Genomic DNA, 27017 nt, shown 5'->3' with positions numbered 1-27017 from the left:
CTTGTCATACTTCCAGGAATATTACATATATTTCTTATTTCACATAACTTCTACTTTATTGTTATCCATTATCTAATCGAGGAAAAGAAACTGTAATCATAATCAAACGTCACATTGTACGTTCCGACGTCAATAAAAATGTTTGCATTACTCACAATTTCGACCAACCGGACGTCCATAGACATAACGCTAAATGTTATGTCATTATTTGGAATATTTTTAAGCTTGACAACCAATATATTAAGACGTAAAACGGAACTATCAAAAATATATACGGAATTTTTGGCGTTTCTTAAAACAATAAAGTCAATATTTTGCTCAATATGCTCAACGTTTCTATATCACTCGTTCAATGAATTTGAAATGTTAAATAGTACCAGTTTGGAAAAAGTAAGTACATTTAAAACTTTGCAATTTTACCTACATTGATCTGATATGAATATTTTTGATGACAGTTAATTCTTACAAAACATGTTCCACGGATCAACGAACCCCGTACTTATGCAAAAAACTATATTTGCAATCTAAAAACTTTTGATAAATAATGTTTTTTGATATAAAAATATAATTAATTTATCGTACTTGTACAACAAAGCTTTTAAAAAAATTGCAGCTACTATCTAGATTCTTAATATCGCAAACATATTTAGTCAAATACAATAATAAAATAATGTTCGATTCGGCAAAATTTAGGAGAAAAAAAATAGCATAATAGTCAGAATTAACATCTATGAATATTTGAAGATACTAATTACATATATTCATTCCATCTAACAATTATATAAGTACACTAAAGACTAAAGTATTTAATATGGATTTTCCATTAAAACATTCTTATTATACAGGTAAATAGCTGTTCACACGTCACAACTGCATCTATCACATGTAATGGTTCAGGGTAAGTATTAAAACAATCATGATTATCCGAATAAATTTAATTAATTTCCGGAGAACTTTCTATCTTCGCTTTCTTTAGCGATATCTATATAGACATTGACAATTAAAGAGAAAAGAATATATATATATATATATATATATATATATATATATATATATATTTTTATATTCGCCGGGAGGGCAAATGACTCTACTCCACCTGATGGTAAGTGGTAGTAGAGTCCAAACGCGACGACGGCCAGTACAGACGGGAAAAACGTTCTGCACTAGCCGCCATCGCCTTGCCGGCCCGCAAGATGCCTCTTCACGCCTCGTTTGAAGGAACCCGGGTTGTAAGAGGAGGGGAACACGTGAGCTGGTAAGGAATTCCATTTTTTGGAAGTGCGACAAAGAAAGGAGTTGCCAAATTTCTTTGTTCGCGATGGAATTGATGTCACAGTAAGGCGGTGACATCGAGAACCAGCTCGCGTGGACTTAAGAAGGAAGGGGGAAGCAGGAATTAGAGAGAATAATTCCTCAGAGCACTCGCCGTGATACAGTCGATAGAAAGCGCTCAGTGCTGCTATCTCACGACGCAATTGTAAAGGTTCAAGGGTGTTTGTGACCTTTACGTCACCAATAATGCGTACGGCACGTCGCTGCAACCGGTCCAAGGCCTCAAGTAGGTACTTAGCGGAGCCATCCCAAAGGTGCGAGCAATATTCCATGCACGACCGTACCTGTGTTTTGTACAGCAGGCACAGTTGTTGTGGTGTGAAAAAGCGCCGCACCTTGTTCAGAACTCCGAGTTTCCGTGAAGCTGTTTTTATAACAGCCTCGATGTATTCCCTTGGACTAAGGTCGCAGCGAACGTCAATCCCCAGCATGGCGATTTTGCTTCACCAGCGGAGTACCACAGAGGGAGGGAAGAGGGGAAAATGTTGACTTTTTCGCCGTGAGAGCGCATACCTGTGTTTTCTTGGCATTAAACTCAACAAGATTATCAGAGCCCCATTTGGCGATGAGCTCTAACGTCCTATCGAGTTCAATGACAAGATTCTCCCGCCTCTCCTCAGTTTCCGCCCGCCCAGCCACTGCGCGTCCGTGGTATCCACCATGCACTGTACTATCATCTGCATAGCAATGTATGTTCCCAAGGGAGAGCATATCATTGATATGCAAAAGAAAGAGTGTGGGAGATAGCACAGATCCCTGGGGGACCCCAGCATTCACTACATAGAATTGTGAAGCGCAACCATCTACTAAAACACGAAGGCTACGCTTGTGTAGGAAGCTGGCAATCCAGGTGCATAGCTGAGCAGGCAGACCATATGCCGGTAGCTTGGAGAGAAGACTTCTGTGCCAGACCCTGTCGAAAGCCTTGGAGATATCGAGGCTGACAGCCAACGATTCTCCATGCTTGTCGATAGCTTCACCCCAGAGGTGTGTTACGTACGCTAGAAGATCACCTGTGGACCGTTTTGGTCGAAACCCGTACTGACGATCATTAATTAGACAGTGATATTCTAGGTAATGGATCAGTTGGTTGTTTAAAATCCGTTCCATCACCTTACAAAGTACTGAGGTGATAGCTATTGGCCGATAATTTGCCGGGTCAGACCGATCCCCTTTTTTGGGAACCGCTTGCACATTAGCTCTTCTCCAAGCCTCCGACACACTTCCCGAAGAGAGAGAAAGTTGGAACAGGTGCGTTAACACAGGGGACAGCTCCGCCGCGCACTTCTTCAGCACTATGGCTGGTATTCCATCGGGACCGCTAGCTTTCCGTACATCAAGTGATTGCAGCTCCGCACGCACATCACGTTGCCTGATTTTAATGTCAGGCATCGTATGGCCACATGCAGGTATTGTAGGTGGCAGTGCACTACAATCATCGATGACGGAATTGTCGGCAAAGAGTTTAGCCAGGAGATCAGCTTGCTCTTGCGGACTGTGAGCTAGTGATCCGTCCGGATTTCTGAGCGGTGGCAGCGAAGGTTGGCAGAAATTGTTTTGCACAGACTTGGTCAGACGCCAGAAGCTACGGGAGCCCCTAGGATGCGAAACAAGGTCATGACCAATCTGTACAATGCGCTGTGCATCCGCTCTCGTGTATGCCTTTCTACAGGACTTGGAATTTTTATTATAGTTTGCTTTCAGTGAGTCAATGTTAGATGCCCCGCTAATACAGCCGTTGATCCACTTGCGATATGCCGCCTGCTTAGATGATACAGCAATGTGCCGAACATTCACGAGTGAACCAACGGTTACGCGTACTCCTACTGACGAGATCTGAGCTAGGAATGTAGTATTCCATTCCCAGCATGATCTCGCCAGCAACAGCAGCGGCACTAGCTGTCGGGTCATTCCCACTGAAGCAACGTTCCTTCCAAGGGACCGACGCATAGTAATCGCGCATACCGTCCCAATCCGCCGACTTATAGTGCCAAACGCGACGTTTGCATACCGCTAGTGGCGGCAGCTTGGCCTGTGGCACTCTGGTAGAAATAAGGCTGTGATCCGAAGAGCCAAGAGGAGCCTGAACCACAACCTGATATTCCACCGGGTGAGAAGTCAGCAGAAGGTCCAGTAGAGAAGGTGCTTGCCCATTAATGTCTGGGATCCTGGTGGGCTGATCAACCAGTTGGGTCAAGTCATGTGTGAGAGCAAAAGCATGAGCAGTCCTTCCAGCATGGTCAGTTTTGAGGGATTTGAACCAGGATTCGTGGTGAGCATTAAAATCCCCCAAAAACACCAATTCCGCGTTAGGAAATTGCTCTTGCGCAGCATCTGCCACCCGACTAAGATGGTCAAATAATCGGCTTGTCTCCAAGTCACCATTGTGGGATCTGTAGAGGCACACGTAGACTCGGCTCTGACGAACCAGGTCCACACGTACCACCAACATGGAGAAGGAGGGGTCCTCCAAGCAGCGCAGTCGGTGACAGCAAACATCCGTCCTGACGAACAAGCATACACCGGCTTTCGCTTTGAAGGATTCTTCAAGCGTGTAGCCGGGATAATTAAGGTAGCTGGTATCGGCAGGACGGAGTATTTGTGTCTCCGTGAGAAACAACATTGCTGGCCGTGCTGTCTCGAGATGGTGGTGGACAGCGTTGAGGTTAGTGTGGAGTCCTCGGATGTTAGAGAACTCGACCTCAAACAGCGAGGGTATGGTGGGGGTGTGCACCGCTGTACGACCGTTATTTCTTTTTTGTTGCGCCATTTGGGAAAAATGAAATGGAAAAGAGACGTGAAGCGAGCGATGTATTGCCACGATAGGGATGGGCAAAGTGTGGAGGCGTGTTTCCCCAAGTGGTTGCCAAAAGGAAAAATACACTGACCCGCCGGACGGAAGGGCCCCCCAACCCCCCCGGAAGTGGCCGCCGGAACCCTACCTACCGGTCACCAACCGGCACGACGGTCCACCCCGAGATTATGCGTGGCCTGGTGGGGCAGCCTCACGAGCTGGTTAGGCACGCTCGGGCCCCTGTACTATGCCACGGGCGGCCAGCGGAACAGCCGTTTCTTCGGGTCTCCCTGACCGACAGGTCAATACAGTTTCCCCCGGCATTGGTTCAACAGCCGTCTCCAATTGGACCAACACCCATCGTGGCAATACTCGCTCGGGCTCTGGGTGTACGCTGGCTGACCTCGAAACGCGGCTGCAAGCCACTTCACGAGTTTTTCACCATGCGTACGGTGGTAACAAGCCAGGCGGATGTTAGCATCCTACCACCAGATGAGCGGATGGTCGCTCAGATATCCCTTAGTCGCCTCTTACGACACCCATGGGAAAGAGAGGGGCAGTGAAATGTATTCTTTCTCCGTCACTGCACGGATTTAATAGAAAGGCATTGAAATTTTGAAATTTTTGTATTGAAAGTATTCGAAAATCGATGTCGTATATATCGTGTCTTAAACATAAATAATCAGAAATTATTTTATTTTTTAAATTAATTAAATCAAAGAAATATCCAGGTGGCGATCGTTTCATATCCAAGGTGTGCAATCACCATGTAATGTAACCAATACCATTTATGTAATAACCTTTTGCAAACAAGCGGTCCACTACAATTTGTTTAAATTTAGTTACATAGGTACTTAGTCGAATAATAGGAGTGGTTAGTGATAATATATCGTGGTATTGCTCATATGTGTACCGTTTCATATGAATATATTCTATTGTTGAGACAATTATACACAAAAGCTAAAGTGTGATTTTGTTATGGTTTATATTCTCCCAATCATTAATACGACGGTAGTAGGTAACAGCTCCCAAACACAACTAGGCACCAGCTTTCTCTCTTGTAATTGTAGAGGTGCTCGTGAAAAAATGTGATTCCATTCCATTCGACATATGATTCCATGTTTTCTGTCTGTGCCTCGCACGAAACGAATCAACCGAATAAGCATCAACCTATTTATATAAAGTTTAGCATTTTTTTAATAATATTCGTTTATCATCCGCCATATGTCATTATTTTATTTATCTCAAGAGTAATATACAGGCGATTAGATTTTAATTATAATTTTCTTCAAGTATATTGAATACGTTCTTTTGTTGTAGATATGATAAGATATAAGTAGAAACGTCAGAGTGAAGTCTATACTACATTTGACTTGAAAATAAAATAAAATTTAAATAAATTATATAAAAATTGATTAGTTTACCTGTATTCATAAAACAAGCTCAAATAAACGACTAACCTATTTCTTGTATTACGTAAAACGTGCAATGCAATATTGAATTCCGCTAAAAATACATAAATATACACATTTTATAACCCGTATATTGGATACAACATACCCTTAAAATGCATGTTTCTTTATTTAATAAATCTAGATATTCCAGAGCTTCTTCTGTAGTAAAAAAAAGATTTAAGGGGAATAAAAGAAATATATTCTCCGAGCGGTATCACATCTCTATTAAGCCGAAACTCCAGAAGAGCAGTTCTTTATCTGATCTAACTCCGAATGTAAGCGATTTTTGTGAGTGCCAGTTGTTAGTTCTTCGATTGATATTAATTTCCTTATAATTATTCACAATTTCAATATTAATTTTCTAATTTTGATTGTTATAACTTTAGCACTTGACTTTCTACAAAAAGCCCGAAACTTTTATTCGAATGAAAGGAACTTGAACAACCGTATTTTTGATACGTCAGGAGATACGGTTGAAAAATATTGGTCAGCAAAGTATTTACTGAAAAATACATATATGTCGTGCAACTATCACGGAAAGTGGGTAGAAAAACTATCAAATATATAAATAATTTTTAGCTTATTACTTGTTATATTATTTTTTATGAATTTGTAGTAAAAAATCAAAAAAGAAGTTTAACATGTCACCGGATCATTATGCTTCAAAATTTGCAAATGAGTACATTCATAAATATAAAATTGATGCTAATATTTCGTCATGTGCTGACACATCAAGGTACTTTTATAAAGATCTTTGATTTTTAATTTAAAATTAAACCTTTTTTATAAGTTAATATATATATATTTTTATTTTAAGTACGGACGAATTTAATACTCACAATATGGCTACATTTCCTTTTAAACCAACTCCCAGTGGTAACTTGAAAGTGCAATCGAACCAGGTATAATATAATTTTATTATTTAATCTTAATTATAATGAAATAAATATATATAAAATTATAATTAAATAAATAGTAATTTCAATTTCATGACCTTAATTTTTATAATTTCTTGTAGTCTATGTTCTTCAGGACTATAAATATACCAAAGTTCATCAAAATTGTTTTTAAGATTGATTTGTGAGAAACGTACAGACAGATTTACTTTCGTATTTCTTATATATATAATACTAGTGTTGATGACATGCTGATCGATTTCGGCCACAGTGGCTTTTCTCAAGAGAGACTCAACTGTGCAGGAATAGTATGTGTCTGTTTTACACATTAAGTTGATTCTCTCTCGTTACTCTAATAATCCGATGAGATGCAAATGCTGCACGATGTATATTATAAGGAAGTCGGTAGATAGAAAAAAATATTGTTATCGTAAACATACAACTACCGACAATAGAGTAATACACAATTCTTGTAATATTAAGGTGTAATAAATTTTACCATGTCACTTTTAAAGCTGCATAACGTCATCGGAAGAAACTAGCTACTGTGACACAGACGGGTAGTTCAGGCGCTTGTACCCATTGAATAATTGTTATGTATACATAAGTTAAGGACACTAAATATAATTTATATTTGGTGTACAAGAAAGTATTTCATTTAATTTCGTATTAATAGTGTTAAATCGACTGTCTATTTTTATTATAGTTTCTGTGAATTAATCAATTTAATAGTATATTTATATACATGATTCATGTATATGAATCTCGTAGGTAGTGTTTCAGTCGTCTACAGTCGGTGTACTTTTAGCTGATCCTACCCAAGCTAAAGTCAAAGTTAAATTCGAAGGAAAAGCTGCTGGAGAACCGGATGACATAAAAAAATGTGTAAGTAGTCATTTATTGTTACAATTGCTTATAATTGCAATATACTTCTAAACTTTCATTCGTCCTTATTAATAATATATACAGGATACAAGTAATGATTCTGAGCCTCAACTCCAATATGGTCCTCGAGAAGCGAAAAGGAATATTCAAAACAAATCAACGGTTGATAAGATTGCAAAAGTAAAGCCTGTCTCAACACAAGAAGATAAAGGAATATATTTGAACAGTCTCGGATATGACATAACGGAACCAATAGACTGGATGCGTATACAACTTCCAAAGAAGCAAGATATTTTCAAGGAATTTTACAAAAGAATACATAATTTTATGTAAGCATTATATAATGTAAAATATTGAAATATATCTGAGTTTACGGAATCTCGTTTAACAGGTTTCGCTTTGATGAAGCGTCACTTGCCTTTAAAGCTGGTATTTGCTTATTTATAAATCAAATACTAATTGACCTTTATAATAAATATTGTTTATGCTATTCTTCTATTGAGGTTAAATATCTTTTGAAATAATAAGATTCTAGTAAAATATCTGACCAGTATTAATGGTTAGTCATGGCTTTCCATCACAATCGAGTACAAAATGCATTATACCACGTAATACAAATTAACTACGTGAAAACTGGTACATGTAAAGATTTGACAACTGGTCACCTTCGTTAAAGATTTACGTTTCCTATCTGCTGGCCATATCTTAATCTAAATCAAAATTAAAATATGTACCATTAATGAGCGTTTTTAGAAATACAGATACGATCGTGCATATTGGTGACGACGAGTTTCATTGTCACCTCATAGTGCTTCAGATATATTCCTCCTATTTTAATATGAATGTCCAGCGTGAAATAGATTTATCATCTGTGAGTACCATTACCTTACACCTTGTGATAAAAGTAATATAATTATAAAATAAACAATCCGTGTACTCATAATCGAAATATTATTCAGGCCGGTATTACACCGGAAACGTTTCATACAATATATGAATGGATGTTATTCAGCGGAACGGAAAGCAATAAAATACTAAAAAGAGATAACGTTTTGGATTTATTTTGCGCTGCGCAATACTTGGAAATCAAAGGTAGATTTGTCATACTTTCCTAGAAATATTAAAAATAGTAGTAAGTAGTTTTAAGAGTCCGAAGGTAACGGTTTAACGGCGGTAAGGTTTTTGATTATTTGATCGTCACTGATCAGTGGTTCAGTGCAAAAAAGCATTCTTTGTATCGCTTTATTCCGGTTTAAATCGAAGGTAAAAAAATATTTATATTTCTTACATTCCCAAGTATATGGACGAAAGAGGACGTCCTACGATAATAAGTAACCTGATAAGGGATGAGGGTTATATGACTTTCTAAAATAAATTATTTATATTTTCTTCGTTGCACTAAAAGCATTTATATGCCAACGCTAAATTACATCAATAATGATTTTCTGATGATGATGAAACCAATGGGTTTGTGATTTAATTTTAATGATAAAATTCAATATACGTGGAAGCCTGTTACCAGTGAGATCCAAATTTTGTCCGTTTTTAGGAAGAAATGTAAAAAAAAGACTGACATACTTTGATAACTTCGAGAGGTAAAGGAAAAAATGATTTGAATGGTGACTAATAAATATTGTACAGTAAAAAATAAATTTAAGTAATACATTTCTTCTTAAAAACGGACAAAATTTGGATCTCACTGGTAACAGGCTTCCACGTATATTGAATTTTATCATTAAAATTAAATCACAAACCCATTGGTTTCATCATCATCAGAAAATCATTATTGATGTAATTTAGCGTTGGCATATAAATGCTTTTAGTGCAACGAAGAAAATATAAATAATTTATTTTAGAAAGTCATATAACCCTCATCCCTTATCAGGTTACTTATTATCGTAGGACGTCCTCTTTCGTCCATATACTTGGGAATGTAAGAAATATAAATATTTTGTAATATGTCTTTAAATTACATATTGTTTATCTTTTAAACAAATTCTTTATAAAGCGGTGATACCACATTTAATTTCCTGTTTCTAAGACAGATTTGGAAGATCAATGTTGGTCGTTAATTTTAAACGAAAATCTCTTTAACGAAGATACGGCTTTCACATTATACAGAGAAGCCAGGTTAAAAAAAATGACAGCCGTGATGGATTTAATGGTAAATACATATTAACTATGGTAGAATAAGCTCCAAACTTTTTCCTCAAAGAAGAAGAGGAGGTCTTAGCCCAGCAGTGGGACATTCACAGGCTGTTACTGTACTGTACTTATTAAATGATTAATTTTTTTTTAACAAGGAATTTGATGATATTTTATATCCAGGTGCCCAGGATAATGCGGTTCTTTTTACCGCTGGTAGCTTCTAATGATTTTCTTCAACTAGACCCTGAGGAAATAATAACATTTCTCAAATCGAATTACATTTGTGTAACGAGGTGAGTGATTTATTGAATTTTATTTTATCGTTTCATATCTAATGATAAATTTGATTTAAAATGAGATGTTTTAGATTACGACGTAGTTACAGCCGCGGTTTGCTACTGTTTAGATTGCGTTAAGCCATAAATATATCCTGTACCAAATTAGATTTCGTTTAAACTTAAATCTAGTTTCATATAATAAGGAAACAGCTAGAATCTTATATAGTCCATATATTCAGAAGTTTAATGAGAAAATTTCATCAAAATTAATATACGATATTTAATAGGATTTATATATACAAATAGTCTCACTACACACTACGACTCTTTAACTGGAATGAGTCTCATTTCTCGCCCTTCCATATGGTGTCGCTGTCAATACCACCAACATCCCAATTATTTCGAAAAACTACGGCTCTAAAGTGCCGTAACTATAAATATTAACAAATATGCAAACTACAAAAACACCCGTGTAATCACAATTGAACTTTATTACCTGTAATAACCAATACAATAATTTTCTTCTTTTTTTATACTTCAGGTAAACGGACGAGCAAATGGGCCACCTGATGGTAAGCAGTCACCAACGCGCATAGACATTGGTATTGAAAGAAATGTAAACATCGCTTACATCACCAATGCGCCACCGACCTTGGGAACTAAAATGTTATGTCCCTTGTGTCTTTAATTACACTGGCTCACTCATCCTTCAAACCGGAACAACAATATTCTGCTGTTTTCTCTTTTGTATTATATCGCACGACAAAGGCTAGGGAATAATTTATACATTTCAGTCAATAACAGATTTTAGAATAATAAATATTTATAGTATTAACCAACACCTATAATTATATTATTAACTATCTACATTTCAATAACGTAAGTCGTGTATGATGTATTAAACCTATTTGATTAACATTTTGTTTTTCCACTTGTATGCGCAATATAAATCATGACTCCGCTAAAGGTCAAATAATAATACTAGTTTTCAGCCTTGCTCCATTTTCGATTGTTTAATTTTATTATAATTTTCTAGCGAAATAGAAGTTTTAATGGCTGGAGTACGTTGGTTAAAAGCGAACTGGTCAAATCGTAGACCCTTTGTCGTGGACGTAATGAGATGTGTACGTTTCGGCCTCATATCGCCCTGGCAACTGGTTGATATCAAGAGGAACCCCGAGAACAATGAGATCCTCGAAATCGTAAACACGCCTGAAGTACAACAGATGGTGGATGACGGGCTTGCGTAAGTTAGACTAACAAAATTACAAACACTACATTATATACAGTGAGTAATATATAACCCGCGCCAATAAAGAAAAGATTTATGAATTGCTGCCGATGTCGTGCCATCTCTCTTGCACATTTTTTTCTTTGTTGCACACCTTACGTTTTGTAGTAAGGAGTCCACGAACATTAATTTTAATATTTTTTTCTGGAACTTAAACTAATTAATTAAATAACTTGAACTTCAACTCCAGGCATTTTATAGTCGTCCTCATCTTTGCTTTCATCCGATGAATGTTAGTGATGATTGTTAGTGATAATTTGTTCGGATAATGTGTGTAAAGCCTCATTTCTACCTTTAAATTGCTTTTCCTCTTCAAAAGCATGTCTACAAACATTCCTCTACAGTCATATGATTAAATTTTTATTCAGCTAATTTCATTATAGCATACTTAATCAATGTGCCTTTTCTATATATCCACTATCGCTCATTTATTTTCTATGGGATTAAATTGAGAGTGGCGCTAAATGGAGTACAGTATGATCGATATGTAATATTTCATCTAATTTATAGTCTACAAACAATCTAAAATAAACAAGTAACCAATAAAATAAGATAATAATAATAATAAACAAAATCGCATGACACTTCTTACGCTACTTATGCAAGTTGGTATTACGCGATTATTCGTGGCACTTGATACTCAGAGCAAACTGGTTGAATCCGATTTAGTCACTCTATATATTACACTATTATAAACACATCTCCAAGCTGATTTACCTATATATACCAAATTATAAGCAGCTGCAAGTAAGGTAAATGGCCCCTAATGTCTGCTGAATGTCCTAAGACCTAATTCTTTCGTGGACATTTGTTTACTTGTATAACCGCATGTAACTAGTTTTTCTCTATATTTTTGTGCTTTAACACAAAACAATCTATTACATTCGAACAACATAATGAAATAAAGGAAAAGTATTGTAACTGACACTTTTCAAAATCAATATAAAACAATTCCATTATGAATAGGTTTAAATTATGAAAAGTTTTAATTTATCCTAGCAATTATTTTGATAACGTTTGTTCCCATTTTATAACATAAAAAATGTGAATGTGACGTAGCTATAATCAGAAATACATAGACACACTTTCGCAGACTTTTGAGATATGTAACGGTTTGGAGATCTACAAATCGTACATTGAGTGTTCTTGTAATTACATAATAATACTTTGTATATCATAACATATATTTTGATATATATATCTTATATTTACTTTAGGTGCTTTTTTGTCAAATTTTAATGATAATTTTATGGTCAACGATGACTGAAGATAACGTTACGGACTTTTATTTTTCAAATTTCCGTTTTTCCTAATGTGATGTTTTATGTTGCATGATGTTATAACCTTATTAGTAGAACATTTAACGAATACATTTTTTAATGTAATATTTCTATTGTTATTTTTTTTTGTATCTACTGTTTGTTAACCCAAATGAATAATAAAATATGTTATATTTTAAAAAATGCAACATAAAAGCATTTAACTTACGTGCGTTCTATAACCATATCGTATCAAATTAAAAAGTTTCATGTAAATAGAAAATTAGCATTATTCATAACCATGCCTCAAAAAGTATGTAAAACCCTTGGTCCCACTCCTGCATTTTGTCGGGTCATATCGGTTTTGTCCCGTCGAATTATAAGTTTGAGGGAATAGAGTCGCGAAATCTATCAAGAAGCTGTTTGTTTGTGAATCATAACTTTACTGCGAATTCGTGGATACACATGTGGCAGAAATTCATACGACACATGTTACACAGTTATGTGACACAGTTTTCCTTGCGATGGTTCAATGTTATAGTTTTTTTTAAATATTTTCGATACTATTCGACCATATTTATAAAACTATCTAAAGGGAATGCATGTTTAAAATAACACTATTAATGCTTAAATATGTGTATAATTTCCAATATACTCGCTGATACTCTAGATAACCGACCCACTTATATGATTTCATAGAAATCTACATATGTATGCTCTACATAAAAGCTACACATGTATTTAATTTCTTTTACAAACAATTTATACGATATATGGTTATCGGTATTGTAAACCGTAGATTTTGGTATATTTTTTTTAAATTTTTTAGATGTTATATCTTTCCTCAGGTTCAATTACTCGAGAGTATAATTACTATGCTTTGAACAGGCTTACTTAGGTATGTTGTTGTATGTTGCTGTATTTCGATTTCGAAGGTTGGATGAGTCTATGAAATTACAGGCAAAAGAGACTTAATACCTTAGTTTTCATGGCGATGCTTTGGGGTGTAAATGTTTACACGCCGAAGCGCCCAGTTACTCTTAGCGCCTAGATATATTTACTAGCACAATTGATTCTTATTTTTTTTTAATGGCAAAATCTTTAGGGATATTATCACTAAGTAAGACTCAGTAAATGTCCCACTCATGACATTTCTCGGCCCATCATCATTTACCATCAGATAAACCATTTGCCCGTTTGGCTTCCTATAATTAAATGATTATTATTATGTACGGTAACGTCCTTTATTTACACTTTCCTGTTAACCTGTCCTTTATATTTCATATCGTACATTACTAAAAGTCATTATTTTTTTATAAGTATTTATTCAATTGCGTATAACAATATTTTACCGTTATGTCTGTATATTAAATATTTTCTTATAATATTATTTTAGGGGGGGAGGGGGTTTGTTGTGTATAGTGGATTGAAGTGTGAGAATATCATTGATACATTTTTTGACATAACATTTTTGTATTGACGCGATCCGTAGTTCAAACATTCGGAACTCGAAATCAGCAGGCTTATACGCTAGCTATTGACCATTCATTATTCATCATTTTTGACGAGGCAGTCATGAAAGTTACGGCCATGGATATGACCAAACGGCGAATCCGCGATGTAACGAGAAAAGTCGCGGAAATACGCTACTTTATTAACATGTTTACGTACTTCTGTTTTGATAAGTAATATCGGTTAGTACACTCGACGCTTGCAAGGAAAATATAATTTAATTAATTAATAACAAACGGATAAAACTTTTATTAATAGAATAAGATACACGATTTATTATAAATAAATAAATAAATCATTGAAATAAATAAATAATCTTTGGTTTCTCCCGCTAAAAGGAAATAATTACGGCGATGTAAGCAATATATTACTACTGATATAAAATTGGCTTGCAACAAATAATATAGTTATAAATGACAAAAAATCTAAAACGTAGTATACCTAAGCCTTTTTGTGTAATGTAAGAAAATAATTTTTTTAGCTAACATAAAATAATAGTGATCTAATTTAATCGATAATATAATATTTAAGGGAATTGATTTTTGAGAATTCAGATTAACCGTCATTTACTGTAGTAACATTTTTCAGACACGGCTCCATAGCATAACGCCACCTTAAGAAATGTTAGACCCATATAGATGCTACTTTATATCATAAAGCTTATTACATTAAAACTGTTTTCATTCTACACTATCTAGTCTATCTAGGACTATCTAGTCTGCTAATAATCATGGAAATCACGTCACATCTTCTTAAGGAAGAACTTAGTTGCGTCACAATTATATTTATAATAACTACCTACCACCTAGCAACCTCTGGTTAAGTTTGTAGATTCTATCGTGAAGAATCTGCAAGTAACTTATTAGTCTTTTTTTTAAATAAGCTACATGTTCAACTGAGATGGTCTAGTGATTAGAACGTGTGAATCTTAACTGATGACCGTGGGATCAAATCCGGGCAAGCACCACTGAATTTTTATGTGCTTTATTTGTGTTTATAATTCACCTCGTACTTGATGGTGAAGGAAAATGTCGTGAGGAAACCTGCATGTGTCTAATTTCATTGAAATTCTGCCACATGTGTATTCTACCAACCCGAATTGGAGCAGCGTGGTGGAATAAGCTCCAAACCTTCTCCTCAAGGCCTTAGCCCAGCAGTGGGGCATTAACAGGCTGTTACTATTACTACATGTTCAACATACATGTAAAATAGTAGGTATACATATAAATTTATATGCCTTGTATGAAAATGAATGAAATACTTTTTACACTTTTTTATCATCTATATAATCTTGTCTTGTAATAAGCCTTATTTATAAATGTTTTTTTTTAGTTATAACAAGAGAAACTACATATAATAATTAATTTTCAACTTTGTTGTAAATGTGATCCATCACAATCTGGACTGTATTAGATATTTAAAACAATTTACGTTGTTTTTAACAGGTATGTTATCATTAAGTATTGGTACGGCAATAATTCAAAGAATTATTACCATTGGATCGACGTGTTGGACCTAACGGAGCCAGCGGAGAGGAACTGGATAGGTGAAGAAAAGGTTATCATGAAATATTATAGATTAAATAAAACTGTATTTATTTCTAGAAGGAATTAATTAAAAGCAATGGACAGTGTATTGTAAATAGTTGCACCTCTATCCATAGACATTTTTATCTGTTATTCACACAGAAGTATAAAGCATCCGTTATGAGCAATAAAACAACTGGCGTTTAGTTAGTATTGCCTAACCAGGTCGTTTTGAGACTTTATGCGACGACAGGACACAACGGCACATTTACAAAACGGACGAAAAAATAAAATTAATTTGATTCCAATTCAGTCTTTAACGATAAACAAAAATACTAAGTAACTAACAATAACAATATATTTCTTTGTAATTCTATGATTGGCAAATATTGTTTGATAAAAATAATGCTACTTAATATTTTAAAAGTAACGTATATCTGAAAATATATATTTTTTTCAAGTTTTTTATTCCTTTCCCGATCATATATTTTACTTCCATAATGAAATCTTAAAAACACTCAATATAAAAGTATTTCCGCAATAAAGTGTAAATAGGTTAGCATGAAAGCATCTATTCACCAAAAAGTAATTGAGAACGTTTCATAAAATAGATATTTTAACCCTTGTTATGTCCGGTACATCACTTCAATGAACAAGGCGTGACGTCATTAGAATATCTTCTTCAAATGTTTACATTAGGTTGAACGTATATGTATAATTTCCGACGCAAAATCATATTTACATATGTTAACTTTTATTTGTATATTTTTATTTCATATTTGTATTTTTTATACAATATTATTGTATAATAAGCGTTTCGTCAATTGCATAGACACTATAATGACACAAGAAAAACAGTCAGCGTTATAGTATTGGAAATCAAACAAATGCTTGCTTTATACAGAACCACATAACGTACAAGGATTTTCTCAAATATCTTGACCAGTTCCTGGTACCAAAGGAGCAGATGTACCAACAAATGTCGATGATGCAACCGCCGAGACGTAACGACGATGTTCCCGGTAAACAAATAATTAGATTATGACTAAATTATGAAAAGGTCAATATCCTTGCTGGCTAAACCAAGATATGTAGGTACATGTTATGAATATAACAAGTATATCTATATTTAGCAAGTCATTCAATGTTTTCATAGTTATTTTATCCGTTAAATAAGTTGTTCAAGAATAAAATTTATAGATTATAAAAAAAATAATGTTTAGTATATATCACAAACCAAAGATTATATTTTTAGTTACTTATATACTATATTATTACTCCACATATGCCCTATATACATTCCCTTTTATTATATCTAATCACATAATATTACAGTGAATTATATTAAATTTTTTTAAAGAAATAAATAAATTATCATGTCTAATTGGTCTTTGTATTCAAAGATATACCTTTATTATAATAATAGCAATTTATATATTCATGTCAATTTCTGAACACATATTATCAGGCAATTTGCGCGGAATGGATCCAGATAAAATGGACTTGAGAAGAGCAAAAATTGACTTTCCTTTGCCGGCAGCTTTAAAGGGATTGACGAACGATAAAGATAAATTCCCAACGATGTGTGATTTTTTTGAAAATAACAGGAAGGTGCGATCGTCTAATTTTTATAGCATTTATTCATAGCAAGCTGTTGGAACTTCGCACTGCACATTTCTATAAACCGAGGTAGGCGCATCTTTTTATAATACATACAAACAATAAAAAATACACGAATAAGTCTCAATCTCTTTGTACGTAACTCGTAGACAACTATAGTTGTATATGTCTACGAGTCTTTTCGAGCACGTATAACGCAATTTCATAATATTTTTTATAACTGTGAACTACGAATTAAAATAATATATAAGGACGATAACGTTTGTAACCTGTGTTTTGTGGTGCTGTGACGGTCTGAGATGTGGCTTATACTTCTTAAAGTGTTAATGTATATTGAGCGAAGTTGACAACTCACCACTAGCTGGCTCATTGGCCTTATTTCCTAAAATGATGTTTAAGGAAGTAATCTAAACCTTAAAATGTAAAAGTCTGGAGTAATTTAAAGTTTGAAATAAAATATTTTAATATTACTGTCAATAATAGTAACAAATATTTCGGTTGGCACTTTTAATATCCATAATTTATATACAAAAAAATATCTTATACAAAGTATAAGATAATAATCTTAATAGAAAGTTTTTTTTTAAACATTTGCACTAGTCATCTTCTACCAGCACAACAGCTGCACTTAATTTTTTTTTTTGCCATGAACCATAAATATTAAGCAAAGCGTGAAGTATGATTTAGGTATTTTACCTAAACGCATTGAAGTCCGGATGAACAAGATATTACTTTAAGCAATATTTACTTTTTTTTTTCTAAAATAGATAATCATAAAGATTTGATTTTGGTGCATTGATTTTTTAAACATTGTAGAATATATAAGATATTTTAAAATAACTATGAACAAAGAATTAATATGTAACAAAATAATCATACAGGCTAAGGAAAATGGTCAACATCACTCGCCGAGTCGATCTCCCCCACTAATGGAAAATGGGATGCGAAGTGCATTACAAGACACTGGAAAGAGTCCGAACTTGGAAAAAAATAAAAAAAACGAAGAGGTACGATAAAAACATACATATTTAAAATATGATTTTAAATAAAACAAGGTATTAAATTATTAATATTTATTATTAATTTTTTTTCTATCTCTGGAGGTTTTCCAGCTACTAGTGCTAAGTTTCATTGGCACGGTATATATACAATATATATATAATATTATATAGAACAGTAAATAAGAGTAAGGATATTGTATGTATGAGTAGTGATTATTTATTTGATTTTGATATGTCACTCATTTTAAAAGTAGTATTTTGGTTAAAAGAAGTAATATAATATTTAGCTGGATATTACAATATTAATATTGACATTTACTCCTATGGTCTATAATGATTATTATAATATGTTAACTGAGCAAACATATATATCCTCGAAATTGCTATGTTAATTACAGGAACAGAAAATTATTTTACAAACACCGACACAAAAGGAGTGCTGTAAAAACATACGTCAAATACATTTGTGTAAACCAAAGCTGGAGCGCGTAATTCTTTTTTTTTTAATTTATTTATTAATAATTAAAATGCTCTTGCTTAGGCCAATGTCATTGAATTAAATTAATATGTTATTTAAGATCTTATATAAAACTATTATAAATGAATGAATGTACGCTCTAAAGAATTCAGTATAATATTTTTTAATGTGGTTATAACTTGTGCAGATTCACATATTTTATATTATATTTTTTATGGCTTATATTTTAGATGGCCTTTTCATCACCAATAAACGATCCACCTGAAAAAGATTCAGCAGAAGAGCTGAATACTGTAAGTGAAAGCAGCAGCGATGTTGTTGGAACCAGTACTACGGAAAATGTAAGGTCTAAAAACAAAAAACAAATCAATTTTCTGGTATCATAGTTTCTTTTAATATTATAACATATGGCTGAGATGGCCAATGACTAAACGTAAACATATTGGATGAAAATCTGCTAAATGTGTATCGACAATTGACCAATCCTCATTGGAGTATCGTGGTGGAAAAAGTGCCAAACTTTCTCCACAAAAGAAGCGGAGGTTTTTTACCAGCTGTGGGACAATTACAGGCAACAATTAATATGTTTAAAGTAGTCTCCAGCCGTCAAGGAATAAATAATTGTAAATTGATTTATGAATAGTGAGAATATATCATATCATAGATGGCTACAAGAAATTTCCAGATTTGTAATCAACATTAAACTATCAGCTGATCTTTTGTAAAAAATCTTGTATACAAGTACTTTAAAAAATATTACTCGCAGAATCGATATGCAAGCAGGCATAACGAGAGGAGGCATAGTGTAGCAGCCAATTATTTAGCTGAAGCGACTGCTGCTTTTACATCTAGAAGGTAAGATCTCACTCAATAAAGCGATCAAGTCGATCGAGATGCGATGGACAAAATTTGTATTCTTATACATTTTCCACTGATTACAAATCGAATCCATGACCTTGGCTAAGTCAATGGCCATAAAACTTTTTAATAACCAAATCACTACTATCAATGTGCTTGATCAGTTAAGAAATCTTTTTATTATTTTTCTTTTCATTTATAAATTTCATATGTATTCCACCAACCCGCATTGAAGCAGCGTGGTGGAATATGCGCCAAACCTTCTCCTCAAAAAAGGAGCTCCTCTCCTTAGCCCAGCAGTGGGACATTCAAAAGCTATTACTTTACTTTTATTAATGTCGCTTATATTAGGTGGTCCAGTTGTTATATTAAATTGTAACCGACGCCTTCGCCTAGCAAGTATTGGGGTTGTATAATAAGATTTACAACGCATTTAATTATAGAGAAAAAACGAGTCATACACATCCTCAAGCAACCGATGTTTCTCGTCTGGATCAAACACAAGCTGCCACGTCATCGGATAATAAAATTTTCAGTCCACCAATTTCTATGTTCAACCTGTCAAAAGAATCTCTCGCAAGAATCAACATGTAAATAATTTATTCAAACTTTATTATTATTTATTTTTTTATTTATTTTTCAACGCAATTATCGCCCTCAGAATTTAGAAACACGCTGATTTTCTAATGATTTTCCCTTCAAGTGTCAGGTGTTTTTATTTCCAAGCCGATGATATTATTATAATTATCAATAATGTTGAATAAAAAAGCGACTTCGAAATAATGTATATAATATATATATATATATTTTTTTTTTTATAGAAAAGGAAGGCGGACGAGCATATGGGCCACCTGATGGTAAGTGGTCACCAACGCTCTTAGACATTGGCATTGTAAGAAATGTCAACCATCGCTTACATATCCAATGCGCCACCAACCTTGGGAACTAAGATTTTATGTCCCTTGTGCCTGTAATTACACTGGCTCACTCACCCTTCAAACCGGAACACAACAATATCAAGTATTGCTGTTTTGCGGTAGAATATCTGATGAGTGGGTGGTACCTACCCAGACGAGCTTGCACAAAGCCCTACCACCAGTAAATATATATAATATATATATAAATATATATATTATACATCTGTACCAATATAAATATAGCGCCAGACAATATTTACCATTCGGTGTCGTATCTAATCTATTGCATTGATTATTATATTTACTCTGAAGGGATTGCCAAAGTTGGTTTAAATAAAAAGATAAACATTCGATTTAGATTAAATTTACATGTGTTGTCATACGTTATTTAGCATTAACTTAGACGATATTTAATCGAGTTCATATAAAATGAGAAATAAGTTCTTGTAACAAAATCAACTTATTAGATTGTACTTTTTAATTCGACCGGTTTCTTTATTTATTGGACATAGAACAATTTTTTTTTTTCAATTACAGGAATAAGCTATCAACATCAAATCTCGGACCATCGAATAAGAATTATCTCGCGGAAGGCTCACTCTTTAACTGGGACAGAGAAACTGTATTGGTTTTCGGCGGTATTGATCCCCATACCTCGTATGGAATAGCGAGAAATACGGGCAAAGATATCTTTAGGTATAGTAACACCTGATTATACAAGTGATAGTATTGCTATGAAAGACAAAATATATTCTTTTTTTTCGTTTCTTTTGAAGTTATCAAACGAGACATGTAAATTCATAAAAGGCCTTTTTTATATTAAAATTATATAAAAATAAATTAAAAGTTATAATTTTACTCTTTTAGATTTGATCCCGTTATAAACTCTTGGGATTTGGTCGGAGAACTTCCAGAACCAAGACATCACCATTCAGTTGCTTTCTTACGTGGAAGGGTATTTCTTGTAGGTAATTATTAAAATTAAAACCATCGCTTGAAATTATTTAGTAATTGAAAGTGAAGCTAACTCAGCATAACTCTCATAACTTTTAAAATTATTATTTTTTTGTAAAATACATTAGTTGTTAGATATAATAGACGTACTAATAAACAAGGCTTTTAATAGCACAGTCTCCATAAATGCCTATTATTGAATTTATAATTATTAGAGCAACGATAATTACAAAATTTCCAAACATATTTAAATAAGACCAAAATATCAGTTTCTTTAAATACGTATGTTTTCGTATTCTATTTCGCTTATTAGCTAACCGACGTAAAAAACTTAAAAGGAAATCTTTATCAAATTAGCAAGTTCAACGTCAAGATTTATGATTGGTGATAGGATCGTCTGATACCGTCTGGTAATGTGCCTCGTACACAATCATCCGTTTATCTACCGCCAAACAATACCTTTTATTATTGTAAATAAAAGAAGAATGATTGAGTTAGTGTAATTACAGACGACATGCATATATCGTCTTAATGATTCAGTCAGTGAATCAATCAATCATTATCATGATTGGCGGCGTATTGACGATGAAAGACACTGTTAATTTTACAGTACCTATGTCTATGAGTGGTCCAGACCACTTACCGTCAATTATATTATTTGCTCGTCTGCCTCCTTATTATATATTAAAACAATAATGATATTTCATTTAACTAAAAACTAAATACCAGGCGGCGCAGATCCTCGTGAAGACGATTTACGCGGTAAGTCTGTAGTGGTATCAACGGTTTGGAGCTTTGAGCCAGTGACTCGGTCCTGGTACAGTGAATCAGGACTTGCGATACCTCGCAAGAACTTCGGACTCGTAGTGCATCGGATGGCTCTTTATGCAATTGGAGGGCAGGATAAAGAAGACAGGTAAAACTCACATTATATTAAAGATTCGGTTTTAGACAGTTACGCAACTATATTCTTATATATTCAATCTTTTCGGTTAGCGATTTAATATTTTCGATTATAATGTATTTAGATAAATCCTCAAATTACGATGAACACAGAAACAAATTTATCCTGCCAAATGAAAATGTAAATGTTCTTCTTCTGGACCAAAGCCTTCTTTCCTGCTAAGGATAATTGGGAAATGATTTTACCACATTAATCCACTCGAGGAAGCAAACGAGGCAAAATTTATGTCTACAATGTTTCCTCCACCGCCGATCACGATATGAATATTAAACTGAATTGCAGCACATAATACACTCAATGCCCTTAATGTCTTGTTTTGAAACTTCCGTTCATCAAAATTTCCATTAATTAACCATCTTGTTTCAAAAAGAGACATATTAAAAAATCTTTACTTAAAATGTTCTACCTAAACCATCACATGTTCCTTAAGAGTACTTCGATCAGTGGAACGTTTTGACCCAAAAACTGGATCATGGAGTGAAGTGCGGGCGATGGGCACAGCTAGAACGGCAGCTGCAGTCGCCAAGTATCGTGATTATATATGGGTAGCCGGAGGCATGACTGGTAAAAAACGCCATCCTGTTTCCGCCAGCGTCGAGTGTTACAATTCCAAAACTAATCAGTTAGTTGCATTATAAATTAATTATATACTAATGCAATAGTTATTTACTTAGTATATTTAATTATTATCATTTATTTAGCTGTTTTAAAGGAGGAAATTATAGTTTATACTTCATTTATGACGTAAATAATGCTGGCATCAAATAGCTCATCCTATGTATAATATAAAAAGGTTGTCAGGATCTTTATTTATTTTTATTTCCATAGAAATAAAAATTTGTCCATATAGCGTAAAACTCTCATTTTCATGTTATAAGGAATATTTGTTTCTAGGTGGACAGAGATACATTGTTTACGATTTCCCAGATGTTTTGCCACATTATTTTCTATGAATGACAAATTATATATCATTGGTGGAGCTGGCAAGATCTCTAGCAAGGTAGTGTGAACTTGTAGTTATTAAAATTTATTATTCTATGCTATATATTTGAGGTATTATTATTAACTCTTAATACTGCATACTTAGGCAGACTACTCAAATATATATATTAAAATGATAATTACTAGTTTAATTGAGTAGTTATACATACCTCTAAAAATAACGTGAATCTCATGAGTGAGATTAGTAAAAGATAGTAGGATATTGTCAACGTCTGCTAATAAGTTTGCTCGTCTGCCAATAAAATATGCAATGTATCACTTGATTTTTGAATTTTAAATTGATTCTTATAGTAATTTTTTTCCTCCAATTATTTTATGTGGCAATTTTTAGCTCCAGTGTTATTGTCGTTCGGAAATTTGAATCGTAACGATTTATTTTATTATACCAGAGCCTACTTCGTATGTCACATTATTACGTCAAATTTTATAGGATAAAACAGCTAGTAGTGTTGGAGCTATTGATGTGTGGCAATGGAAAGAGCGTCAGTGGAAATTGGAGACTGAAATGTCCATACCGCGGCACGGACACGCTCTCGCGTACCTCGGAACACAGCTTATCATTATCGGTATGTTACTTTGAATAAAAGATCGAGACGATTTATATCGCCCCAAACATAAAAATTACTTAGATTAATGTATTAAAAATATTCACAAAATGACAAATGGAGATTTATAAGATCATTTTTACAATTTTAATAATAAGTTTATAGAAGATATTTAGTAATTATATATTCATAGTAATTATATTGAAATTTCTTCTAAAAAAACTGATATATTGATGAAACATTACTAAGGAACTTGTAAAAAGCCTATATATAGATATTTCCGTTAAAATATACGTATATTGAGTAGAATTGAACATCAGATTTAACATTTACATGGAAATGCTGCACTGTGCAGCTATGTAAGTAACCTGCTTGCATGCTTTACACTAATATTGCTATTAAATTTGATAATCATTATTCTAATGAAACAGTCCAATTAAGTCGCAACAAGTGACCTGGCACTTGGGCGCGGTATGCTTATGGAGTTGCGTAATACATATGGAATTTATTCTACTAACTAAAAAAATTAAGAAGATAATTGATCAATTGGATATTCATTATTCGAATTTGATCCAACGTACTATTTTTCCTGTAAATGTTTTGCCTGTAAAACGATTGTAGATTAATAATGTGTAATACGCAAATAAAAAAACAATGTGTTCTTGTAAGACGTATATTTTAATACATCGGTATATCTCCAATTTAGATTGATTTGTATCGGAAAATTACAAGCGAATCCATGACTAACAAAAAACAAAAAACTATCATTGTGTGTTCTTGATCTTAATCGATTAAATATATCACTGGAATTGATAAAAATGGTCAAAACAAAAGTTTTTTTTCTGATAATCTTTTAAAAATAACATTTTATTTGTAACACTTTCTCAATTCCAAAAACACAAAATCTGTAACTAACATTGTAAAAAATCACAAGCGACCATTACAAACATTTTTTTAAAAAAAGAACGTCAGCAGAAAACGTACCTTATTAAAACGTGTGTTTCATCAAAGAAAAATGCAATAACAATGTGTTTTTGTTATTTATGATTTGTATATAAACTACGCTCGTACGTGTTTCGTTTTTGCTTGCATGCTATTTTCGAGCAAGGTTAAAAGAACACTTAAATCAATATGGAAAAAGAAAAATAATCAATGAACAGTTTTCGCTAATTTTAATAATAAAGCGCATTTCTGGAAATCTCTTGATGTTAGTACATTGTTGAATAATGGTTTATTCAACGAAACACGCGAAACTTCAGCACGAAATACATATATGTTACTTTACCTATGTAGTTTATTTTATTTATTATTTATCCTGTTTGCTTTTTAAGCCAAATAGCACATTTAACAAACATTAGTATGCTCATTGACTCGAAATATACCTTAAAAATTCTCCCCAACTCATATTATTACGTTATTCAATTATTGACAGAAATACGTACCTAATATATTTTATTACCCCTTGCAAGTTACCTAACCTCTATATATTGGTCTTGCGTGGAATATTGCTCGCACCTTTGGGATGGCTCCGCTAAGTACCTACTTGAGGCCTTGGACCGGTTGCAGCGACGTGCCGTACGCATTATTGGCGACGTAAAGGTCACAAACACCCTTGAACCTTTACAGTTGCGTCGCGAGATAGCAGCACTGAGCGCTTTCTATCGACTGTATCACGGCGAGTGCTCTGAGGAATTATTCTCTCTAATTCCTGTTTCCCCCTTCCTTCTTAAGTCCACGCGAGCTGGTTCTCGATGTCACCGTCTTACTGTGACATCAATTCCATCGCGATCAAAGAAATTTGGCAACTCCTTTCTTTGTCGCACTTCCAAAAAATGGAATTCTTTACCAGCTCACGTGTTCCCCTCCTCTTACAACCCGGGTTCCTTCAAACGAGGCGTGAAGAGGCATCTTGCGGGCCGGCAGGGCGATGGCGGCTAGCGCAGAACGTTTTTCCCGTCTGTACTGGCCGTCGTCGCGTTTGGACTCTACTACCACTTACCATCAGGTGGAGTAGAGTCATTTGCCCTCCCGGCGAATATAAAAAAAAAAAAATATTGGCTCATAATTGCAAAGAAGCTACTGCGGATTAGCGGTCTTATTTCAGGTCAGATTTTCTACGGAGCCTACGTTACCCTTCACCGAGGAGTTTGAGATAAATAAATACACGAACTTCGCCCAAAAAAAAAATTGTCTATTTTGTATCTGCGATTTTCATTTGAGGCCCGCGAGTTTTATTCGCCTGATTTCCCCGGCCCTCAAAAGTTTTTGTGTATCGCAAAATAAAACAAAAGTTTTTTAATCATATCTTAATAAGGTTTATACCATTTGTATCAGGTGGTGTAACAACTATCTACATGCGAGCTCTGAGTAATGTCGAGTCGTTCTGCTGCGAGCGCGGTGCCTGGATACGTGGAGTTGCAATGTTGCCTTCACCTCTATCTGGACACGGATCCGTTACGCTCCCACCTGCATCGCTCATGTGATTTATAAAGAAGAAAATTACAAATGTCATATGAAACATTCGAATTTATTTTTTGATAAATTTCCAAGCTATCAAAGATTTCCGTCCGTAAATTTAAACTCGTAAATCTTTGAATTTTTAAACTCAATTTCCGAACGTGACGTGTTAAAAAAACCTTATTATTAAGTGTATTTTTTATGCTTCTTAGAAACAGTAGTAAAAACTAAATACGTAAAAAAGCGGTGTTGTTTCTGAGATGGTTCGTTAACGATATTTACAGAACAAATAGCATGAATAATGTCAAAAGTCGTTTTCCGCTTATATTTTCCAAGTATTTATGGTTTTTTACAACTGTAGTTATTACTATTCCTTGTATAAAAGAACATTAGGTACTTTATGTGGTTATTAGACATAGCTATTGAAGTACAAGAAAATAATTTATAAATTAAAATAAGTAGGAGATTAATTAATTTAGTTACCTTTACTATTTTTTCTGTATATCGATATTGCAATTAAAATTTATTGTATTTTTTTAGTGTAATGTTTAAATTTTTGTGTTAAGTCAAACGTTTGTTCTCTTATGTCTATAATAAAATAATAAAAAGTCCGTGAATTTTAATTTTATATTTATAATTCAGTCCTGTTTCTCTTTATTCATCAAAATAAATAGAGCTACTGCAGTTTTTAATTTTAAAACAAAAGTTTATTCAAAACTTTCTCGTAAGTTCGTCTCCAAATTAGTTTAAGTCACGGATTACTGGGTTTTAGAATAATATTAACAAAATTTGCTTCGAAAGATCTCTATAATCCTACAAAACTAAAGTGAAAAGTCTTATCTGAAA

The 27017-nt window shown here is 33.8% G+C and overlaps 1 protein-coding gene across 1 annotated transcript; it reads left to right on the top strand.

The window, feature by feature from the left end:
- Window positions 1-284: 284 nt before the first annotated feature.
- Window positions 285-26624, top strand: LOC126770390 (uncharacterized). The gene is made up of 28 exons (XM_050489788.1): window positions 285-390; window positions 846-898; window positions 5732-5868; window positions 5967-6075; window positions 6197-6316; window positions 6398-6482; window positions 7248-7361; window positions 7446-7690; window positions 8115-8232; window positions 8321-8453; window positions 9407-9525; window positions 9690-9802; window positions 10824-11033; window positions 15295-15406; window positions 16280-16397; window positions 16844-16986; window positions 17877-18002; window positions 18395-18484; window positions 18705-18815; window positions 19241-19329; window positions 19776-19922; window positions 20787-20945; window positions 21117-21217; window positions 21933-22119; window positions 22598-22789; window positions 23062-23167; window positions 23600-23735; window positions 26049-26624. The coding sequence occupies exons 1-28, from the start codon at window positions 364-366 to the stop codon at window positions 26195-26197; spliced, it is 3549 nt and encodes a 1182-aa protein (XP_050345745.1). The 5' UTR covers window positions 285-363; the 3' UTR covers window positions 26198-26624.
- The last annotated feature ends 393 nt before the right edge of the window (window positions 26625-27017 follow it).

This window comes from Nymphalis io, chromosome 8 (assembly GCF_905147045.1).
Source record: "Nymphalis io chromosome 8, ilAglIoxx1.1, whole genome shotgun sequence".
NCBI classification, from domain to species: Eukaryota; Metazoa; Arthropoda; class Insecta; order Lepidoptera; family Nymphalidae; genus Nymphalis; species Nymphalis io.
Note: the sequence above shows the minus strand (reverse complement) of the source record. Positions and strands in the feature narration are given on the sequence as shown.

Coding starts and splice junctions, on each gene's coding strand:
- LOC126770390 (XM_050489788.1), top strand. CDS start 364: ATGTTAAATAGTACCAGTTTGGAAAAA. Junction 391..845: donor ATAGTACCAGTTTGGAAAAA/GTAAGTACATTT, acceptor CTTATTATACAG/GTAAATAGCTGTTCACACGT. Junction 8,233..8,320: donor GTGAAATAGATTTATCATCT/GTGAGTACCATT, acceptor AATATTATTCAG/GCCGGTATTACACCGGAAAC.